At 46.7% G+C, this 20404-nt stretch overlaps 1 protein-coding gene across 1 annotated transcript; it reads right to left on the bottom strand.

Moving 5' to 3' along the window:
• Positions 1-6077: 6077 nt before the first annotated feature.
• sycp2l (synaptonemal complex protein 2-like) lies at positions 6078-18922 on the bottom strand. The gene is made up of 25 exons (XM_073488635.1): positions 18830-18922; positions 18485-18604; positions 17961-18077; positions 17683-17787; positions 17301-17325; positions 17126-17205; positions 16301-16389; positions 14239-14273; positions 13932-14074; positions 13351-13403; positions 13225-13270; positions 13049-13141; positions 12822-12894; positions 12570-12712; positions 12342-12465; positions 10931-10980; positions 10519-10588; positions 9173-9243; positions 9061-9103; positions 8470-8562; positions 8232-8377; positions 8093-8142; positions 7737-7836; positions 6541-6599; positions 6078-6317 (listed from the first exon to the last, which is right to left on the bottom strand). The coding sequence occupies exons 1-25, from the start codon at positions 18830-18832 to the stop codon at positions 6263-6265; spliced, it is 1986 nt and encodes a 661-aa protein (XP_073344736.1). The 5' UTR covers positions 18833-18922; the 3' UTR covers positions 6078-6262.
• Positions 18923-20404: the final 1482 nt, after the last annotated feature.

Here is a 20404-nt window from a genome sequence, read left to right as displayed (position 1 = left end):
GAAACATCTGAACAACCAACTGAACAACCAACTGAAACATCTGAACAACCAACTGAAACAACTGAAACAACTGAAACAACTGAACAACCAACTGAACCAACTGAACAACCAACTGAAACATCTGAACAACCAACTGAAACATCTGAACAACCAACTGAAACAACTGAAACAACCAACTGAAACATCTGAACAACCAACTGAACCAACTGAACAACCGACTGAAACAACTGAAAAACCAACTGAAACAACTGAAACAACTGAACAACCAACTGAAACCACCGAACAACCAACTGAAACATCTGAACAACCAACTGAAACCAATTAACAACCAACTGAAACAACTGAACAACCAACTGAAACATCTGAACAACCAACTGAAACATCTGAACAACCAACTGAAACATCTGAACAACCAACTGAAACCAATTAACAACCAACTGAAACAACTGAACAACCAACTGAAACATCTGAACAACCAACTGAAACATCTGAACAACCAACTGAAACAACTGAACAACCAACTGAAACAACTGAACAACCAACTGAAACAACTGAAACAACTGAACAACCAACTGAAACCACCGAACAACCAACTGAAACATCTGAACAACCAACTGAAACCAATTAACAACCAACTGAAACAACTGAACAACCAACTGAAACATCTGAACAACCAACTGAAACAACTGAAACAACTGAACAACCAACTGAAACCACCGAACAACCAACTGAAACATCTGAACAACCAACTGAAACATCTGAACAACCAACTGAAACAACTGAACAACCAACTGAAACAACTGAACAACCAACTGAAACAACTGAAACAACTGAACAACCAACTGAAACATCTGAACAACCAACTGAAACATCTGAACAACCAACTGAAACATCTGAACAACCAACTGAAACATCTGAACAACCAACTGAAACAACTGAACAACCGACTGAAACAACCGACTGAAACAACCAACTGAAACAACCGAACAACCAACTGAAACAACTGAACAACCAACTGAACAACCAACTGAAACAACTGAAACAACTGAACAACCAACTGAAACCACCGAACAACCAACTGAAACATCTGAACAACCAACTGAAACAACTGAACAACCAACTGAAACCAATTAACAACCAACTGAAACAACTGAACAACCAACTGAAACAACTGAACAACCAACTGAAACAACTGAACAACCAACTGAAACAACTGAACAACCAACTGAAACAACTGAACAACCAACTGAAACAACTGAAACAACTGAACAACCAACTGAAACATCTGAACAACCGACTGAAACAACCGACTGAAACAACCAACTGAAACAACCGAACAACCAACTGAAACAACTGAACAACCAACTGAACAACCAACTGAAACAACTGAAACAACTGAACAACCAACTGAAACATCTGAACAACCAACTGAAACATCTGAACAACCAACTGAAACATCTGAACAACCAACTGAAACATCTGAACAACCAACTGAAACATCTGAACAACCAACTGAAACATCTGAACAACCAACTGAAACATCTGAACAACCAACTGAAACATCTGAACAACCAACTGAAACAACTGAACAACCAACTGAAACCAATTAACAACCAACTGAAACAACTGAAACAACTGAACAACCAACTGAAACCACCGAACAACCAACTGAAACAACTGAAACAACTGAACAACCAACTGAAACATCTGAACAACCAACTGAAACCAATTAACAACCAACTGAAACAACTGAACAACCAACTGAAACAACTGAACAACCAACTGAAACAACTGAACAACCAACTGAAACCAATTAACAACCAACTGAAACAACTGAACAACCAACTGAAACAACTGAACAACCAACTGAAACATCTGAACAACCAACTGAAACATCTGAACAACCAACTGAAACATCTGAACAACCAACTGAAACAACTGAACAACCAACTGAAACAACTGAAACAACTGAACAACCAACTGAAACATCTGAACAACCAACTGAAACATCTGAACAACCAACTGAAACATCTGAACAACCAACTGAAACATCTGAACAACCAACTGAAACAACTGAACAACCAACTGAAACATCTGAACAACCAACTGAAACATCTGAACAACCAACTGAAACCAGCATGTTATGTAATAAACCACCACAGTCAGTTTACATTTATATGAGCATTGTTGTTGTCATGTTGTTGTTGTTGTTGTCATGTTGGTGTTGTTGTTGTTGTCATGTTGGTGTTGTTGTCATGTTGTTGTTGTCGTGTTGTTGTTGTCACGTTTTTATGTTGTTGTCATGTTGTTGTTGTTGTTGTCATGTTGGTGTTGTTGATTTCATGTTGGTGTTGTTGTCATGTCGTTGTTGTCATGTTGTTGTTGTTGTCACATTTTTATGTTGTTGTTGTCATGTTGTTGTTGTTATGTTTTTGTTGTCATGTTTTTGTTGTTGTTGTTAGGTTGTTGTTGTCATGTTGTTGTTGTTGTAGTGTTGTTGCTGCTTGTCAACTTCAGCCTCATTATGAACACTACACAACCAGCCTGTGATGTCACACCTGTCATGGCATCACTGCTCACACCTGAACCTGTTCACCTGTTCCACCAACATTAGAACATTAATCCATTAATACAGTGCTGACCAACTGAAACCAGTGAACAACCAACTGAAACCAGTGAACAACCAACTGAAACCAGTGAACAACCACAGTGCTGATTGATTCAATAATTCCATTGAACCACATCAGTAGTAACACACAGCTCCCAGCTGTTGTTTCCATGAAAGCTGGATCGAAGAAAGAAAGAAAGAAAGAAAGAAAGAAAGAAAGAAAGAAAGAAAGAAAGAAAGAAAGAAAGAAAGGAAGGAAGGAAGGAAGGAAGGACTTCAGAGATCGTTCACACGTTCAGCAGCAGAACAACTATTTCAGTGAACAAACACAAAATAAGAAGTGAAGGAAACTCAAGAAGAACTGAAAGAAACAGACGAGATCATTATTCATCACACTGCTGCTACTCTGACTTCTCTAAAGCATCTGGTTCTTCTTCTACTCAGTCTGCTGGACCCAGTAAACCCAGACTGGAACCAGCTGGTCCCAGTTCAGTGGTTGAACCGACCTGCAGCTGTTGGTGATCACTGAGCCGTCGTGTCTTCTCTCTGTCCGTCCATTAAAGTCCAAAAACAATAAAAAACAGTGACAGCCGCTGCTCAACCAATCAGCATCTCAGTCTGTCCTCTGGTCCAGGTCCAGTTCAGAACAGAACCAGTACTCCTGCTGGTCCTTGTATTGTTTCCTCTTGTTGAACAGTGAGAGAAACACCTGAGCGGCTCTCTCTCTCTCCCTCCCTCTCTCCCTCCCTCTCTCTCTCTCTCTCCCTCTCTCTCTCCCTCTCTCTCTCTCCCTCCCTCTCTCTCTCTCTCTCCCTCCCTCTCTCTCTCTCTGTCTCTCTCTCTCTCCCTCCCTCTCCCCCCCCCCCCCCTCATTAGTCGTCTCGTCGGGGGAGGTTTCTGTTGTTCTTCTCGAGTCACTTTGCTTCCTGACAACCAGCAGCTGGATTCATCACCACTCTGCTCTGCTGGTTTCAGTCTGGTGGACCCGAACTGAGTCTGGACCAGGACTGAGGCAGAGGTCAGAGGTCAGAGGTCACGACACACTGACACAGTGAAAATAAATGTGACGGACCAACACCTGTTCACCTGTTCACCTCTCTGACCAATAAAAAATGTTGATTCTGTTCGACCGACTGACTGAACGACCGACCGACCGACCGACTGAACGACTGACTAAACGACTGACTGACCGATCGACCGAACGACTGACCGACTGACTGAACGACTGACCGACCGACCGACCGACTGAACGACCGACCGACCGACCGACTGAACGACTGACTGAACGACTGACCGACCGACCGACCGACTGAACGACCGACTGAACGACCGACTGAACGACTGAACGACCGACCGACCGACCGACCGACCGACTGAACGACCGACTGAACGACCGACTGAACGACTGAACGACCGACTGAACGACCGACTGAACGACCGACCGACCGACCGAACGACTGAACGACCGACTGAACGACCGACTGAACGACCGACTGAACGACCGACTGAACGACTGACCGACCGACCGAACGACTGACCGACCGATCGACCGAACGACCGACCGACTGAACGACCGACCGACCGACTGAACGACCGACTGAACGACCGACCGACCGACCGACCGACTGAACGACCGACTGAACGACCGACTGAACGACCGACCGACTGAACGACCGACTGAACGACCGACCGACCGACCGACTGACCGAACGACCGACCGACCGACCGACCGACCGACTGAACGACTGACCGACCGAACCAAACCCAATCTGTGGATTTGTTTTAACAAATCTGCAGAATTCAGCCGAATGTTTCTTTACTGATGAAGCAATAATACACAACATATTCACACACGACCGACCGACCGACTGAACGACCGACCGACCGACTGAACGACCGACTGAACGACTGACCAACCGACCGACCGACCGACCGACCGACTGAACGACCGACCGAACGACCGACTGAACGACTGACCGACCGACCGACTGAACGACTGACCGACCGATCGACCGAACGACCGACCGACTGACCGACTGACCAACCGACCGACCGACTGACCGACCGACCGACCGACCGACTGAACGACTGACCGACCGACCGACCGACCGACCGACTGAACGACCGACCGAACGACCGACTGAACGACCGACCGACCGACCGACCGAACGACCGACTGAACGACCGACTGAACGACCGACTGAACGACCGACCGACCGACCGACTGAACGACCGACCGACCGACCGACTGAACGACCGACTGAACGACCGACCGACTGACTGAACGACCGACCGACCGACCGACCGACCGAACGACTGACCGACCGAACCAAACCCAATCTGTGGATTTGTTTTAACAAATCTGCAGAATTCAGCCGAATGTTTCTTTACTGATGAAGCAATAATACACAACATATTCACACACAGTGACACACACACACAGTGACACACACACAGTGACACACACACACAGTGACACACACACACACAGTGACACACACACAGTGACACACACACACAGTGACATACACACACACAGTGACACACACACACACACAGTGACACACACACAGTGACACACAGACACACACACACAGTGACATACACACACACAGTGACACACACACACACAGTGACATACACACACACACATTGACACACACACACAGTGACACATACACACACACACACATTGACACACACACACACACAGTGACACACACACACACATTGACACACACACAGTGACACACACACACACAGTGACATACACACACACACACACACACAGTGACACACACACACACACACAGTGACACACACACACACACACAGTGACATACACACACACAGTGACACACACACACACACACACACACACACACAGTGACATACACACACACACACAGTGACACACACACACACACACAGTGACATACACACACACACACAGTGACACACAGATACACACAGGGTGACTCGTACCCTGTTCTGGTTTAAAACCAGCTGAAGAGCTGCTGCAAATATCTCAGACTCTGTTCTGGTTCTGTTCTGCTGAAGATATCTCAGACTCTACTACTGGAGTACAGTTACTCCAGTAATAATCAGTCGATCCAAACTTTGAATCTGATCCCTGATGATCTTTCATGATGTGAGTATGATGGAGGACCCGAGGAGTTCTGGACTGAGCGTCAGATTCTTCTCGTCCCTGAAGTTTATGTTCATGTTGGTGAGTTTAATCACTTTGCTCTTCTGCTGTGAGTCTTGTGTTCACCAGTGAGGATCAATAAATCTCCACATGTACGTTCTCTCATGTTTCTAGTGTTCATGTTAACGTTGACTGACTGATGCTGTGGACATGTGGACCGAGTCTGTGTCGGTGTCGCCTCCCTGTGGTCGCTTAAAGTTCCTGCACTCTGTCAGACGCAGCAGCTGGTGGAGCTCAAACAAACAAAACTGAACCATCGACTTTGTTTTTTTCATTCTTTATTTGTTTTTGTGCCTTCAGAGAAGAAAGTGATCTTTAACTCAGGTACCAACAAAAATCTGTGAAATCTGAATGAAGAGTTTCATTCTTCTTCTTCTCAATGTGATCAAAGGTTTAAACATAGATCAGCTTCTTCCTGATTGGACGAGCTCCTCTCTTCTCCACCTTCATTGGCTGGACGGATGCTCTCTCCCCAACTCTTCACGGTCCAAAGATTTCAACCTAGGGCGACAAAAATCAGGTCCAGGAGAGCTAAAACAGGTCCAGACCAGATCCAGTCCAGAACCAGACCAGATCTCAACAGTCAAATAGATTCTCACAGTGTAAACAGGTGCAGACCAGATCTGAACCAGACTCTGGAGGGTACTACAGGTTTGGGATTGATGATATCAGGGAGAACAGGTGTAGACCAGGTTCAATCATATCCGGTCCAGATCAGACTGACCTCTGCAGGTGTTCATCACAGAAGGAGCCCAGTCGCTGCATCTCAGACTGGAAGAAACTCTGAAAGACCAAGAGGGACACCGTCAGTCAGGACCAGGTCTGAGACGTGGACCTGGTCTGGATGAGCTAGTGGCAGTAGTACTGCAGTATCAGTCAGCAGTACAGTGGCAGTAGTACAGTGGTAGTAGTACTGCAGTATCAGTCAGCAGTACAGTGGCAGTAGTACAGTGGTAGTAGTACTGCAGTATCAGTCAGCAGTACAGTGGCAGTAGTACTGCAGTATCAGTCAGCAGTACAGTGGCAGTAGTACAGTGGTAGTAGTACTGCAGTATCAGTCAGCAGTACAGTGGCAGTAGTACAGTGGTGGTAGTACTGCAGTATCAGTCAGTAGTACAGTGGCAGTAGTACAGTGGTGGTAGTACTGCAGTATCAGTCAGCAGTACAGTGGTAGTAGTACTGCAGTACAGTGGTAGTAGTACAGTGGTAACAATACAGTGGTAGTAGTACTGCAGTAAAGTGGTAGTAGTACTGCAGTAAAGTGGTAGTAGTACAGTAGTAGCAGTACAGTAGTAGTAGTACAGTGGTAACAGTACAGTGGTAGTAGTACTGCAGTACAGTGGTAGCAGTACTGCAGTATCAGTCAGCAGTACAGTGGTAGTAGTACTGCAGTACAGTGGTAGTAGTACAGTAGTAGTAGTACTGCAGTACAGTGGTAGCAGTACAGTGGTAGTAGTAGTACAGTGGTAACAATACAGTGGTAGTAGTACTGCAGTACAGTGGTAGCAGTACAGTGGTAGTAGTACTGCAGTACAGTGGTAGTAGTACAGTAGTAGCAGTACAGTGGTAGTAGTACAGTAGTAGCAGTACAGTAGTAGCAGTACAGTGGTAACAATACAGTGGTAGTAGTACTGCAGTACAGTGGTAGCAGTACAGTGGTAGTAGTACTGCAGTACAGTGGTAGTAGTACAGTAGTAGCAGTACAGTGGTAGTAGTACAGTGGTAACAGTACAGTGGTAGTAGTACTGCAGTACAGTGGTAGCAGTACTGCAGTATCAGTCAGCAGTACAGTGGTAGTAGTACTGCAGTACAGTGGTAGCAGTACTGCAGTATCAGTCAGCAGTACAGTGGTAGTAGTACTGCAGTACAGTGGTAGTAGTACAGTAGTAGCAGTACAGTGGTAGTAGTACTGCAGTATACCAGGATCTGTGTGTTGATGGAGTTCAGGCTGGTGGAGGTTTCCTGCAGTTGGGTCAGCTGATCAGTGACGCTGCTCTCAAACCTCTGCAGCAACACCAACCTACACACACACACACACACACACACACACACACACACACACACACACACACACACACACACACACACACACACACACACACACACACACACACACACACAAAATTGTCATGACAGCATGTCGTGTGATTGGTCAGCAGCTGGTTCGTTTGACAACATGTAGGTTTTATTGCCTCACAGCGCCTCCTGGTGGTGTTAATGCTGTGTGTGGTGTGCTGATGGACAGATGTGTTGACGGACAGGTGAGTGGGCGGTACCTGTGCTGATGGACAGCTGTCAGCAGGGAGGAGGCATTCCTCCAGCAGCCCTGAAAACAATCGACCCCTTTTTACCTTCTGATGATGAAGTTTTTGATCAGACAATAATCAGTAACACTGTGACCAGGTGTGCACTGACGGTGAAGTGTTGTTCCAGTTGTGTTTTGAAGGCGTTGAATGCAGCTGTGATTCCAGATGTCAGGTCCGACTCAGGTTCCTTCTTTCTGGCACCTGACTCTGCACCGTCCTCCTGCTCTGGTGGCTCCGCCCTCTCAGGTGAACCCTCTGAGACCAGGTGAGTAGCACATGACACAACTCAAACACTGAGGCCGGCTCCAAGTGATCAAAAATAAAAGAATCACAGCACAACAAACTACCTGCCAATGGTGCGTTAGACTCCTCCCCCTCTTGCTCAGGCCCCGCCCTCCTCTTGTGGCCAGACACACCCTCAGTTTGGTCTGACAGGTAGCCTTCACACAGAAACAACAAGATCATCTGAGAGACGGACAGCACTTCTTATGTCTGTTACGAAAAAAGTCAGAATTTTCAGTTCAATAAATTTAATCTCAAACTGACTCATTAGTTTTGTTTTGGGTTTTTTGTCTTTTGTGGCAGAAATGGGCTTCCATACTTAGGAAGGAAGTGATGTTGCCACCTCAAGTCAACGTTCTGTCTTTAAGTCATCGTTGTATTTATTATCCAGAATTATGTCATTTAGGTCAGAATTAAAACACTAAATTTAACATTATATGTAGCTTTTAAATACAGAATTGTCCTTTAAAGTCGACACATTATTCTTATTATTTTCACTTACAACTAAACATAAACATGCATTTTTTTGTCTTTTTGTGGCAAAATGGAAATCATGTTTTTAATAACTGAGGGAGGAAATAAACGTTATTTTCCCTTCAAACTGTTAGAAACTGACGAGTCGACTGAGCCGGTGAAGAGTCCAACAGAATACAGACCTGAGTCCGGAGCGGCTCGTTTCCTGTCAGGACCGACGACTTCCTGCAACAGTACACAGATTTCAGGTGAAGAACAGTTCAGGTCTCTACGTGAGAAATAAAAGAACTGCACCTTTAATAAAGGAGAGCTGCTTCCTCCAGTCTGTTCCTGTGACATGTTTAGCTCCGCCCCCACAGGAGCACCTGCGAGACAGACAGGTTGAACCCAACTCCACCTGCTTTAACATTCAATCCTTCAGACGTTCAGGACATCAAATCCTGTTTTCACAGTCGACTAATACACCATCCCTGTCGGTGGCGGGGTCCGCCATTCCCATTCCCATTCCCACACTGATATCACTGTCACTGTTTCCTGTTCACTCTCCTATCACAGGCTGATTAGCTAAATGCTAATGCTAACATTGTTTCCTGCTGCTTCACATTAAAGCTATAGTTGGTAATGTTGGAGAGCTAGCAAGATTTGAAAGTGGCACCTCCTCTAAGCTCCTCCCCCTCCCGTCAGCGCTCCGTCCAAAGCCACGCCCCCACAAACTTGAACCCGCATCTGACAGTAGGAGTCAGCAGGGCAGGCTGGCACCGACAGAGAAGCTAATGTTAGCATTGGGCTAATACGAGCTACAAAAGTAGCTAAGTTGGCTAACGTTACATATTTCATGAAAATAACAAACCCCCTGAAGCAAAACAAATAATTTCCTGTCCAACAGCAGGACAGCAACCTCTGCATCACTTCTTGGGCCGTTCAGCTCCCTCAGTTGTCTCCACCGTTCAAAAGCTGAACCGATGTTGACTCTGGTTTTCCCTCTGGTTTTATCCAAAGCCTTCTTCGTTGCAGCCTTTTCTGCCTCCGGCTTTCTTTTCTGAGCCCGTTTAGCGGGCGAGCCGTTACAAGTAACACTGGCAGTGCTACTCCTGGCTGCATTTTCTCTCCTGCTGACTGTCTGGAGCGTGCTGAATATTTCCGGCAACGGTGACACGTGATGAGTGCAGCAGGGAGGAGGGGGGGACAGAGGGGGGCGTGGGCAGGACGAGACATGAAGGCATCTGATCGGTTCTTCCCACTCGCACCGAGAGGCAGGGATTGGTCACAGTTTTGACAGGCCTGCAGCCACAGAGGTCTGATTTTTTTCTGAACACATTATGTATTGACTACTAACCAGGATGGAAGGACCATTTCACCCAGTATAACAAAAAGTGTTTCTGAACAGGATTACCAACTATAGTTTTAAAATTACTCAACGAGTTAGACACATAGATGCTTTTATTGTGAAGCAGCCACAGGAAACAGACCTGTATAAGACCCTGCAGACTGACTCAAGTTGATGTTGACACTGATGTCGTACGGAGGTCCTGGTCCTCGAGGCTCCACCTCCATCAACACACAGTTTGAATTACTCCCGTTTGATTGGCTGCTCTGTGGAGTCGTCTGTGCAGGTGTGAACAGACAGAACAGGTCCTCACCTGAGTCGTACGATGGAGTCGAGGTTCTGATTCGATCGAACAGAAACTCTGCCGAGTGTCTCTGCTGAGCCTGAAAACAACAGAAAACAACAAACATCAACAACTATCAACAACAACCATCTACAACAACATCAACAACCATCATCAACAACAACCACAACGAACATCAACCATCAACAACATCAACCATCATCAACAACAAACATCATCATCAGCAACAACAACAACATCATCAACAACAACCATCATCAACAAACATCATCATCAGCAACAACAACAAAAAACAACAAAAAAACATCAACAACAACATCTACAACAACCATCAACAACAACTATCAACAGCAACAAACAACATCAACAACAACCTGTTTATAACCTTCAACAACAGTTTGTCTCTTAAAAGGGACGTTACCTTCATCACTGAAGAGTCTTCATCACTACTCGGAGACGACAGAGGAAGAACTAGACAGACAGACGTTATGTCGTTATGTTTTACATATTAATTGTTTTTATGTTTGTTATATTTCACAAACTTTCTGAAGTTAGATTTAATGTAAAAAAAAAAACTGCTTCATTTTGTCTCAATAATCAAGTCAGTTCATATTTCAATGATCAGGATCATCAACGTTAAAGCTACAGGACACTAAAGACTAAAGACACTAAACCTATAAAGCTCTCAGACGTATTAAACTGCAGAGTTTGTGTTCCTGCTTCAAAGAGAAGAAACAACATCAGCAGAAAAAGATTCTGGTTCAGTCAGAGAATTTAAATATTCTTCATGACCTCTGCAGGGTTTCACATGAACATACCAAGTCTTTTATTGTGAAATGTTTCACATGAACATACCAAGTCTTTTATTGTGAAATGTTTCACATGAACATACCAAGTCTTTTATTGTGAAATGTTTCACATGAACATACCAAGTCTTTTATTGTGAAATGTTTCACATGAACATACCAAGTCTTTTATTGTGAAATGTTTCACAGTTTTAGAAATGATACAAAACTAAAACTTGTTTTTTTAATTTGCTGACATCTGGAGGATAAAATGAACGACGTCATTATGGTCTGATTTACAACATCAGACTCAGGTTTAATGAGCTGAGAGACAGACAGCTGAGAGACGGACAGACAGGTGACAGACAGACAGACAGCTGAGAGACAGACAGCTGAGAGACGGACAGACAGGTGACAGACAGACAGACAGCTGAGAGACGGACAGACAGGTGACAGACAGACAGCTGAGAGACAGACAGACAGACAGGTGACAGACAGACAGGTGACAGATAGACAGACAGGTGACAGATAGACAGACAGGTGACAGACAGACAGGTGACAGATAGACAGACAGGTGACAGATAGACAGACAGGTGACAGACAGACAGGTGACAGACAGACAGACAGGTGACAGATAGACAGACAGGTGACAGACAGACAGGTGACAGATAGACAGACAGGTGACAGACAGGTGACAGATAGACAGACAGGTGACAGATAGACAGACAGGTGACAGACAGACAGACAGGTGACAGACAGACAGATAGACAGACAGGTGACAGACAGGTGACAGACAGACAGACGACAGACAGGTGACAGACAGACAGACAGGTGACAGACAGACAGGTGACAGATAGACAGACAGGTGACAGATAGACAGACAGGTGACAGACAGGTGACAGACAGACAGACAGGTGACAGACAGACAGCTGAGAGACAGACAGACAGACAGGTGACAGATAGACAGACAGGTGACAGACAGGTGACAGATAGACAGACAGGTGACAGACAGACAGGTGACAGACAGACAGGTGAGAACACACTCACTCTTCAGCTGACTCTTGCTCTGTGGTTTCTTCCTGCTGTAGGATCTACGATTGTGTCTGCCAGCAGTGGGGGACACCTGGACTGTACCACCTGTGTGATCCACGCAGGGGGGACTCCTCACTGCCTGTTAATACAGAGGCAGTCAGACAGGTGAGAGACGGGCAGGTGAGGTGAGAGACAGACAGGTGAGTGATGGGCAGGCAGACAGGTGAGCAGACAGACAGGTACCATGAACACCCTCCCTGCAGCCTCCTCCAGCTCTCGGTGGTGTTCAGGGTCAAAGTTCAGCTTCACGGTCTGACCTCTGCTGTTGTGGTGCACGATGGGTTTGTTCATATGGACAGTGAGGACCATCTCTGCCCCAGTGCATCCTGGGAAAGCGCACACACACACACACACGCAGTTTGACTGATTAAAACAATATGGATCAGCGATTGGAGATAATCTGTCCGGCTGTAAAAGGTTTGGTTTGTTACTGACCGTCAGGTTTCAGCTGGACGCTGTAATGATCCACATCCTCCCTCTGCAGGTGGACCGACACCCACAGGAAACCCTGAGACACGTCAGGAGACATTTCAGGGGACATGCCAGGACAGAAGTCAGGACAGGAGAGACACATCAGGACAGAGGAGACACATCAGGAGACACGTCAGGACAGAGGAGACACATCAGGAGACACGTCAGGACAGGCGGACACGTTTTTCTACCTGAGGATTATCGATGAAGAAGTGGACACATCGTGAGCTCAGGTTGAAATCGATCCAGAACTTCTCCAGTTTGTCGTCTTTTGGAGGAAACAGCTGCAGAAGAAGAGAACGAGCAGTGAGGTCGTGACCATGACGATGACGATGACGGCCGCTGACGGCGGCTGTGAAGGTTTTACCTCAGTGGAGTCGAGGAAGGCTCGCAGACAGGAGAAGCTGTAGACCCTGAAGACAGAACACAGTGACATCATCAGGGTCAACGGTCCTCAGGTCCGTTTACATTCACACTTAATAAGGTTCATCACCTCCTCTGGTCGCCATGGGAACCGTTTACAATGTTCAGGAAACAACGACAGTCCTGGGGAGAGAGACAGACAGGTCAGAGAAAGAGAGGCAACTGTTGAGACTGACAGGAAGACAGACAGGCATTGAGACAGAGAGTTAGACAGGTGTTGAGGCAGACAGTTAGACAGGTGTTGAGACAGACAGACGATGAGACAGACAGACAGACGGGTGATGAGACAGACAGACAGACAGACGGGTGATGAGACAGACAGACGGGTGATGAGACAGACAGACAGATGATGAGACAGATAGACAGCTGTTGAGACATACAGAAGGGTGATCAGACAGTTAGACAGGTGTTGAGACAGACAGGTGTTGAGGCAGACAGACGATGAGACAGACAGACAGACGGGTGATGAGACAGACGGACAGACAGACGGGTGATGAGACAGACAGACAGGTGATGAGACAGACAGATGATGAGACAGATAGACAGCTGTTGAGACATACAGACAGGTGATCAGACAGACAGACAGCTGTTGAGACAGACAGTTAGACAGACAGACAGACAGACAGGTGATGAGACAGGTCAGTCACTCACCACCTCGAAGTCTCTCAGTGTGATGTCACAGAAGGCAGTGCTGATGTCACGACTGGAGAACCACTGATTGGCTCTGTGCTGTCGCTCCTTCCTGGTGGTCAGACGACACAGAGCCTCTGCTAGGCTGGCCTGCAGCCGGTAGTCTCAAACAGAAAGACACATGGACCAACATTAGACTTCCTGTTTACTTCCTGCAAAGCATTGTGGGTAGCTGTAGTTCCAAAACTCAGATCAGATGATCGACCAATCAGAAGAAAGACTTCTGACAGCACTGAGGCTGTGATCACCTGTTCAGGTAAACACTCACCTCCAGCTGTCAGAACGGCTGCTGCCATCTGGGATCTGTCTCACACACAGGGAGAGAGACAGGTGGGTCGACAGGGAGAGAGAGAGAGAGGTGGGGCGACAGGGAGAGAGAGAGACAGGTGGGTCGACAGGGAGAGAGAGAGAGAGGTGGGGCGACAGGGAGAGAGAGAGAGAGGTGGGTCGACAGGGAGAGAGAGAGAGGTGGGTCGACAGGGAGAGAGAGAGACAGGTGGGTCGACAGGGAGAGAGAGAGAGAGGTGGGTCGACAGGGAGAGAGAGAGACAGGTGGGGCGACAGGGAGAGAGAGAGAGAGGTGGGGCGACAGGGAGAGAGAGAGAGGTGGGTCGACAGGGAGAGAGAGAGAGAGGTGGGGCGACAGGGAGAGAGAGAGACAGGTGGGGCGACAGGGAGAGAGAGAGAGAGGTGGGTCGACAGGGAGAGAGAGAGAGAGGTGGGGCGACAGGGAGAGAGAGAGGTGGGGCGACAGGGAGAGAGAGAGAGAGGTGGGGCGACAGGGAGAGAGAGAGAGAGGTGGGGCGACAGGGAGAGAGAGAGACAGGTGGGTCGACAGGGAGAGAGAGAGACAGGTGGGTCGACAGGGAGAGAGAGAGAGAGGTGGGGCGACAGGGAGAGAGAGAGAGGTGGGGCGACAGGGAGAGAGAGACCGGTGGGATGACAGGGAGAGAGAGAGACAGGTGGGGCGACAGGGAGAGAGAGAGACAGGTGGGGCGACAGGGAGAGAGAGAGAGAGGTGGGGCGACAGGGAGAGAGAGAGAGAGGTGGGGCGACAGGGAGAGAGAGAGACAGGTGGGCCGACAGGGAGAGAGAGACCGGTGGGATGACAGGGAGAGAGAGAGAGAGGTGGGGCGACACGGAGAGAGAGAGGTGGGGCGACAGGGAGGGAGAGAGAGAGAGAGGTGGGGCGACAGGGAGAGAGAGAGAGAGAGAGGTGGGGCGACAGGGAGAGAGAGAGACCGGTGGGATGACAGGGAGAGAGAGAGAGAGGTGGGGCGACAGGTAGAGAGAGAGTGACAGGTGGGGCGACAGGGAGAGAGAGAGACAGTTGGGGCGACAGGGAGAGAGAGAGAGAAGTGGGGCGACAGGGAGAGAGAGACCGGTGGGATGACAGGGAGAGAGAGACAGGTGGGGCGACAGGGAGAGAGAGAGACAGGTGGGGCGACAGGGAGAGAGAGAGAGAAGTGGGGCGACAGGGAGAGAGAGACCGGTGGGATGACAGGGAGAGAGAGACAGGTGGGGCGACATGACATGAGACAGTCAGCTGAGAGAGCTCACTGTGTCACATGTCTACAGTCTGTTTTACAACACTCGCCACACTCACACATTCACACACACGCAGTGTGTATACAGTGTGTATTTCAGTGTGTATTTCAGTGTGTATTTCAGTGTGTATACAGTGTGTATTTCAGTGTGTATTTCAGTGTGTATACAGTGTGTATTGCAGTGTGTATTGCAGTGTATATCGCAGTGTATATTGCAGTGTGTATTTCAGCGTGTATTTTGCAGTGTGTATACAGTGTGTATAGCAGTGTATATTGCAGTGTGTATACAGTGTGTATTTCAGTGTATTTCAGTGTGTATTGCAGTGTGTATTGCAGTGTGTATTGCAGTGTATATTGCAGTGTGTATACAGTGTGTATTTCAGTGTATTTCAGTGTGTATTGCAGTGTGTATTGCAGTGTGTATTGCAGTGTATATTGCAGTGTGTATACAGTGTGTATTTCAGTGCGTATAGCAGTGCGTATAGCAGTGTGTATAGCAGTGTATATTGCAGTGTATATTGCAGTGTGTATTTCAGTGCGTATTGCAGTGTGTATTTCAGTGTGTATTTCAGTGTGTATTTCAGTGCGTATAGCAGTGTGTATAGCAGTGTATATTGCAGTGTGTATTGCAGTGTGTATACAGTGCATATTACAGTGTATATTACAGTGTGTATAGCAGTGTGTATAGCAGTGTGTATACAGTGTGTATACAGTGCGTATTGCAGTGTGTATTGCAGTGTATATTACAGTGTATATTGCAGTGTGTATTTCAGTGTGTTTTACAATGTTTGGATCTGGTTCTGGTTCTTCTGGATCAGTCTTCTCTGGTCACTGCTCAGAGAATCCAGGATGATGTTAAAGGTTCTGATGGCCTGAAACAAGAAAGGTTGGGGTTAGCATCTAGATACCAGAACACATCACACACCAGTGCAGACCATTTAGGAACCAGTACAGAGTAATACAGATCAGTGGAGACCAGACCAGACCAGTAAAGTCCAGTAGAGACCGGCAACGCGTATCAGTCCCATTGTTTGAGACTTGCTTTCTTTCTTTGTTTTGGGCTGATTTTCCAAAATTCCTCTGGACTCACTGCAGGTGATTCAGATCACCTGTGCTCGGGTGATTCAGATCACCTGTGCTCAGGTGGGAGACTGACTCCTGATTGAGGAGTGGAAGCAGCTTGGGGCGTTTCCCTCTCAGCCAATCATGGTGTGACAACGCCCCTTTTTGTGAAGGCTTAAAAGAGCTGGTGAATAGCACCAGGTGGCCCTCACACTGATTCTGGATCTGTCCCAGACTCACTGAGAACCTCGTCCCCTTAGAATACCAGCCACAAACTCTGGTCTGTTGAGGCCCTGTTGGGTTTTCTTGGCTGCTTCACAGCATTCTAGTGAGAAACTGTGTTTATACTTGAACCCCAAAACCTTATACACCTTCAGTCTGACATGTTATTTCACTGGGGCTTGTAGGAGCATTTTACTGCCAGAACTGCCACAGTACAGAGTGATACAGACCAGTGGAGACCAGACCAGACCAGTAAAGACCAGCAGAGATCAGTAGAGACAGCAGTAAATACATTTGGGGTTTTAGGTTGGTTTCCACAGTTACCTCCAGTCTGAGTGGAAAGTAGATTTCTGGTTCCAGCGCAAACCGAGCCAAATAAAGAAGAACCACAGACAGCTGACTGACTGAGAGACAGACAGGTAGAGAGACAGACAGGTGAGTTTAGAAGCCAACATGTGACTCAAAGTGAAAAAATTCTGACTACAAATTAGAAACAAACCTGGGAGAGAAGCTTGACCCAGCAGCTGACAGACAGACAGGCAGGCAGGCAGGCAGGCAGGCAGGCAGGCAGACAGACAGACGTGAATTTTATAAACCAATAATAAATGTGTAGAATGAACAAAGCATTTTGATCCGACCCTTCCTCTGATACCCTGGCCCGCCCTCTGATACTCCGGCCCGCCCTCTGATACTCCGGCCCGCCCTCTGATACCCCGGCCCGCCCTCTGATACTCCGGCCCGCCCTCTGATACCCTGGCCCGCCCTCTGATACCCCGGCCCGCCCTCTGATACCCCGGCCCGCCCTCTGATACCCCGGCCCGCCTGGCCTAACTACCAGCATGTTTAATGAGCACAGCCTCATTTTCCAGCATGCTCCTCACCAGGAAGTAGTCGTAGAATGCCTCAGTGAGCCTCAGTAAGGGGGCGGAGATCTTCTGGAGGTCAGAGGTCATCAGGTCATGGACAGCTTCAAACCACAACAACACCTTAACAACAAACAATAATTATTTTATCAGATTACAGAAGAATGTAACTGATTACAATTTATTCTAACATTACTTGCCGATTACAGCCTACCTAAACTCATTACTGATTATTGAGAGATTACTTTAAAGATTACAGATTACTCTTCAGATTACCCTGTACTGTAATTAATTACTTTAGCAGTCAGTCCGAGTCCGATGAGCGTCTGCAGGTCGTCTCTGTTGTCTGACAGAGTCTCTAAAGACTTCAACACAACCAGCAGTCTGCTGAGGCCATCAGGTCCACACAGCCCCTGAGACAACAAACAAACAAACAAACAAACAACAGTAAACAACAACAGCAGTCTTTGAGGCCATCAGGTCCACACAGCCCCTGAGACAACAAACAAACAAACAACAGTAAGGAAATAACAGCAGTCTGTGAGGCCATCAGGTCCACACAGCCCCTGAGACAACAAACAAACAAACAAACAACAGTAAACAACAACAACAGCAGTCTGTGAGGCCATCAGGTCCACACAGCCCCTGAGACAACAAACAAACAAACAAACAAACAACAGTAAACAACAACAACAACAACAACAACAACAACAGCAGTCTGTGAGGCCATCAGGTCCACACAGCTCCTGAGACAACAAACAAACAAACAAACAAACAAACAAACAAACAACAGTGAACTAAATGGTCTTCTTCCTGTTACCTTTGTAACCAGCTGGTGGAGTCTGGTGAGCGTGATGCTGGACAGTCCTTCATGACGGAGGACATAAACCAGATCAGACGAGTCCCCACGAAGCAGACAGTCCTCCACCCTCACCTCCATCTGACACACACAAACACACTGAAGACAAGATGGCTGCTGTTCTTTAATCTTTGCCTTTAGATACACAGCAGGTCGTCCTCCCTCCAGTGTACGCTGGTTTAGTTTTATCAATTTACTTATTGCTCTATTATTATCATCATTATTATTATTAATATCATCATCATCATCATCATCATCATTATTATTATTTTTATTAACACATTGTATGTACTAATCACTGTTTACCATTTCTGTTGTGGAGTCTGTAAGCAAAAGATGGTCACACAACTGTACTTGTGCCCTTCCTTCTTTACTTCCTTCCTTCCTTCCTTCCTTCCTTCCTTCTTTACTTCCTTCCTTCCTTCCTTCCTTCCTTCCTTCCTTCCTTCTTTACTTCCTTCCTTCCTTCTTTACTTCCTTCTTTACTGTCAGACTTAATTTGTCAAGACAGCAAGAGGTGTTTTATTTTGGTGAGTCACTTCCTGCAGACTGTCAGCAGGTGGCGCTGCAAGCTGCACTGTGTGACAGACGGGGTGGACAAATTAAGAGAAACCCCTGCAGAGACCAACAGGAAGCACAAACATGTTTAAACTTTAATCTGATCGATTGATCAATGAGCTGATCGACGATTCAATATTTTGATCTGATTGTCACTCAAACATTCAGACTGCAGCTCAGATCAAAGTCAAACAGATGATCAACCAACCAACCAATCAATCGATCAATCGATCACTGAGCCCGTCTCATCCACTGAGCTCTGCTCTAACAGCTGACTCTGAGTCAATCAAACAGGAAATCGATCAGTTCAGGTTTCAGTAAGACCAATAATCGATAGTTCACTTACCATCTTGTCTCTTCTCTCAGCGGGTCAGGAGTGCGCACAGCCGCGTGCACAGCTGCCACCAATTATGTCATCAGAGCGCCCAGGGTCCGCGCATGCGCACATAGAGAAAATAGTCCCTGCAGCTGCTGCCTCAGTTCAACCAGATGACAGCGGAGGGAAATTCATCTGATCAACTTTAAATTCTGAAGAATCACCGAATTATTGATTTACACCAGCTGATGTCTTTTAATGTGAAACATCCCGACAGGAAATAGATTTTATATGTTTATGTTTCATATTTTAATGTGAAACATTTAAATGTATAATCTATATCTCACTTTTCACATATTTAATTAGCTCAGCAGCTGTGGACAAATTAATAGAAACAGTCAAATATTCATATTTTATTAATTTGTATTAGTTTATTCTAAATGTTCTGCAGCTGAATCATAAAGTCATAAATATTTAAACTTGATTTTATCTGAACAATATTAAGGAAGCTGAAGTCTCCTGAGGTCTCCTGAAGTCTCCTGAAGTCTCCTGAAATCTCCTGAAGTCTCCTGAAATCTCCTGAGGTCTCCTGAAGACTCCTGAAGTCTCCTGAAATCTCCTGAGGTCTCCTGAAGTCTCCTGAAATCTCCTGAAATCTCCTGAGGTCTCCTGAAGTCTCCTGAGGTCTCCTGAAGTCTCCTGAAATCTCCTGAAGACTCCTGAGGTCTCCTGAAGACTCCTGAAGTCTCCTGAAATCTCCTGAAGTCTCCTGAAGACTCCTGAAGTCTCCTGAAATCTCCTGAAGTCTCCTGAAATCTCCTGAGGTCTCCTGAAGACTCCTGAAGTCTCCTGAAATCTCCTGAAGTCTCCTGAAATCTCCTGAGGTCTCCTGAAGTCTCCTGAGGTCTCCTGAAGTCTCCTGAAGTCTCCTGAAATCTCCTGAAGTCTCCTGAAGTCTCCTGAAATCTCCTGAAATCTCCTGAAGTCTCCTGAAGTCTCCTGAAATC

This window comes from Pagrus major, chromosome 19 (assembly GCF_040436345.1).
Source record: "Pagrus major chromosome 19, Pma_NU_1.0".
Taxonomy (NCBI): domain Eukaryota; kingdom Metazoa; phylum Chordata; class Actinopteri; order Spariformes; family Sparidae; genus Pagrus; species Pagrus major.
The sequence above is the reverse complement of the archived record's forward strand: the minus strand, read 5'-3'. Positions and strand labels throughout refer to the sequence as shown.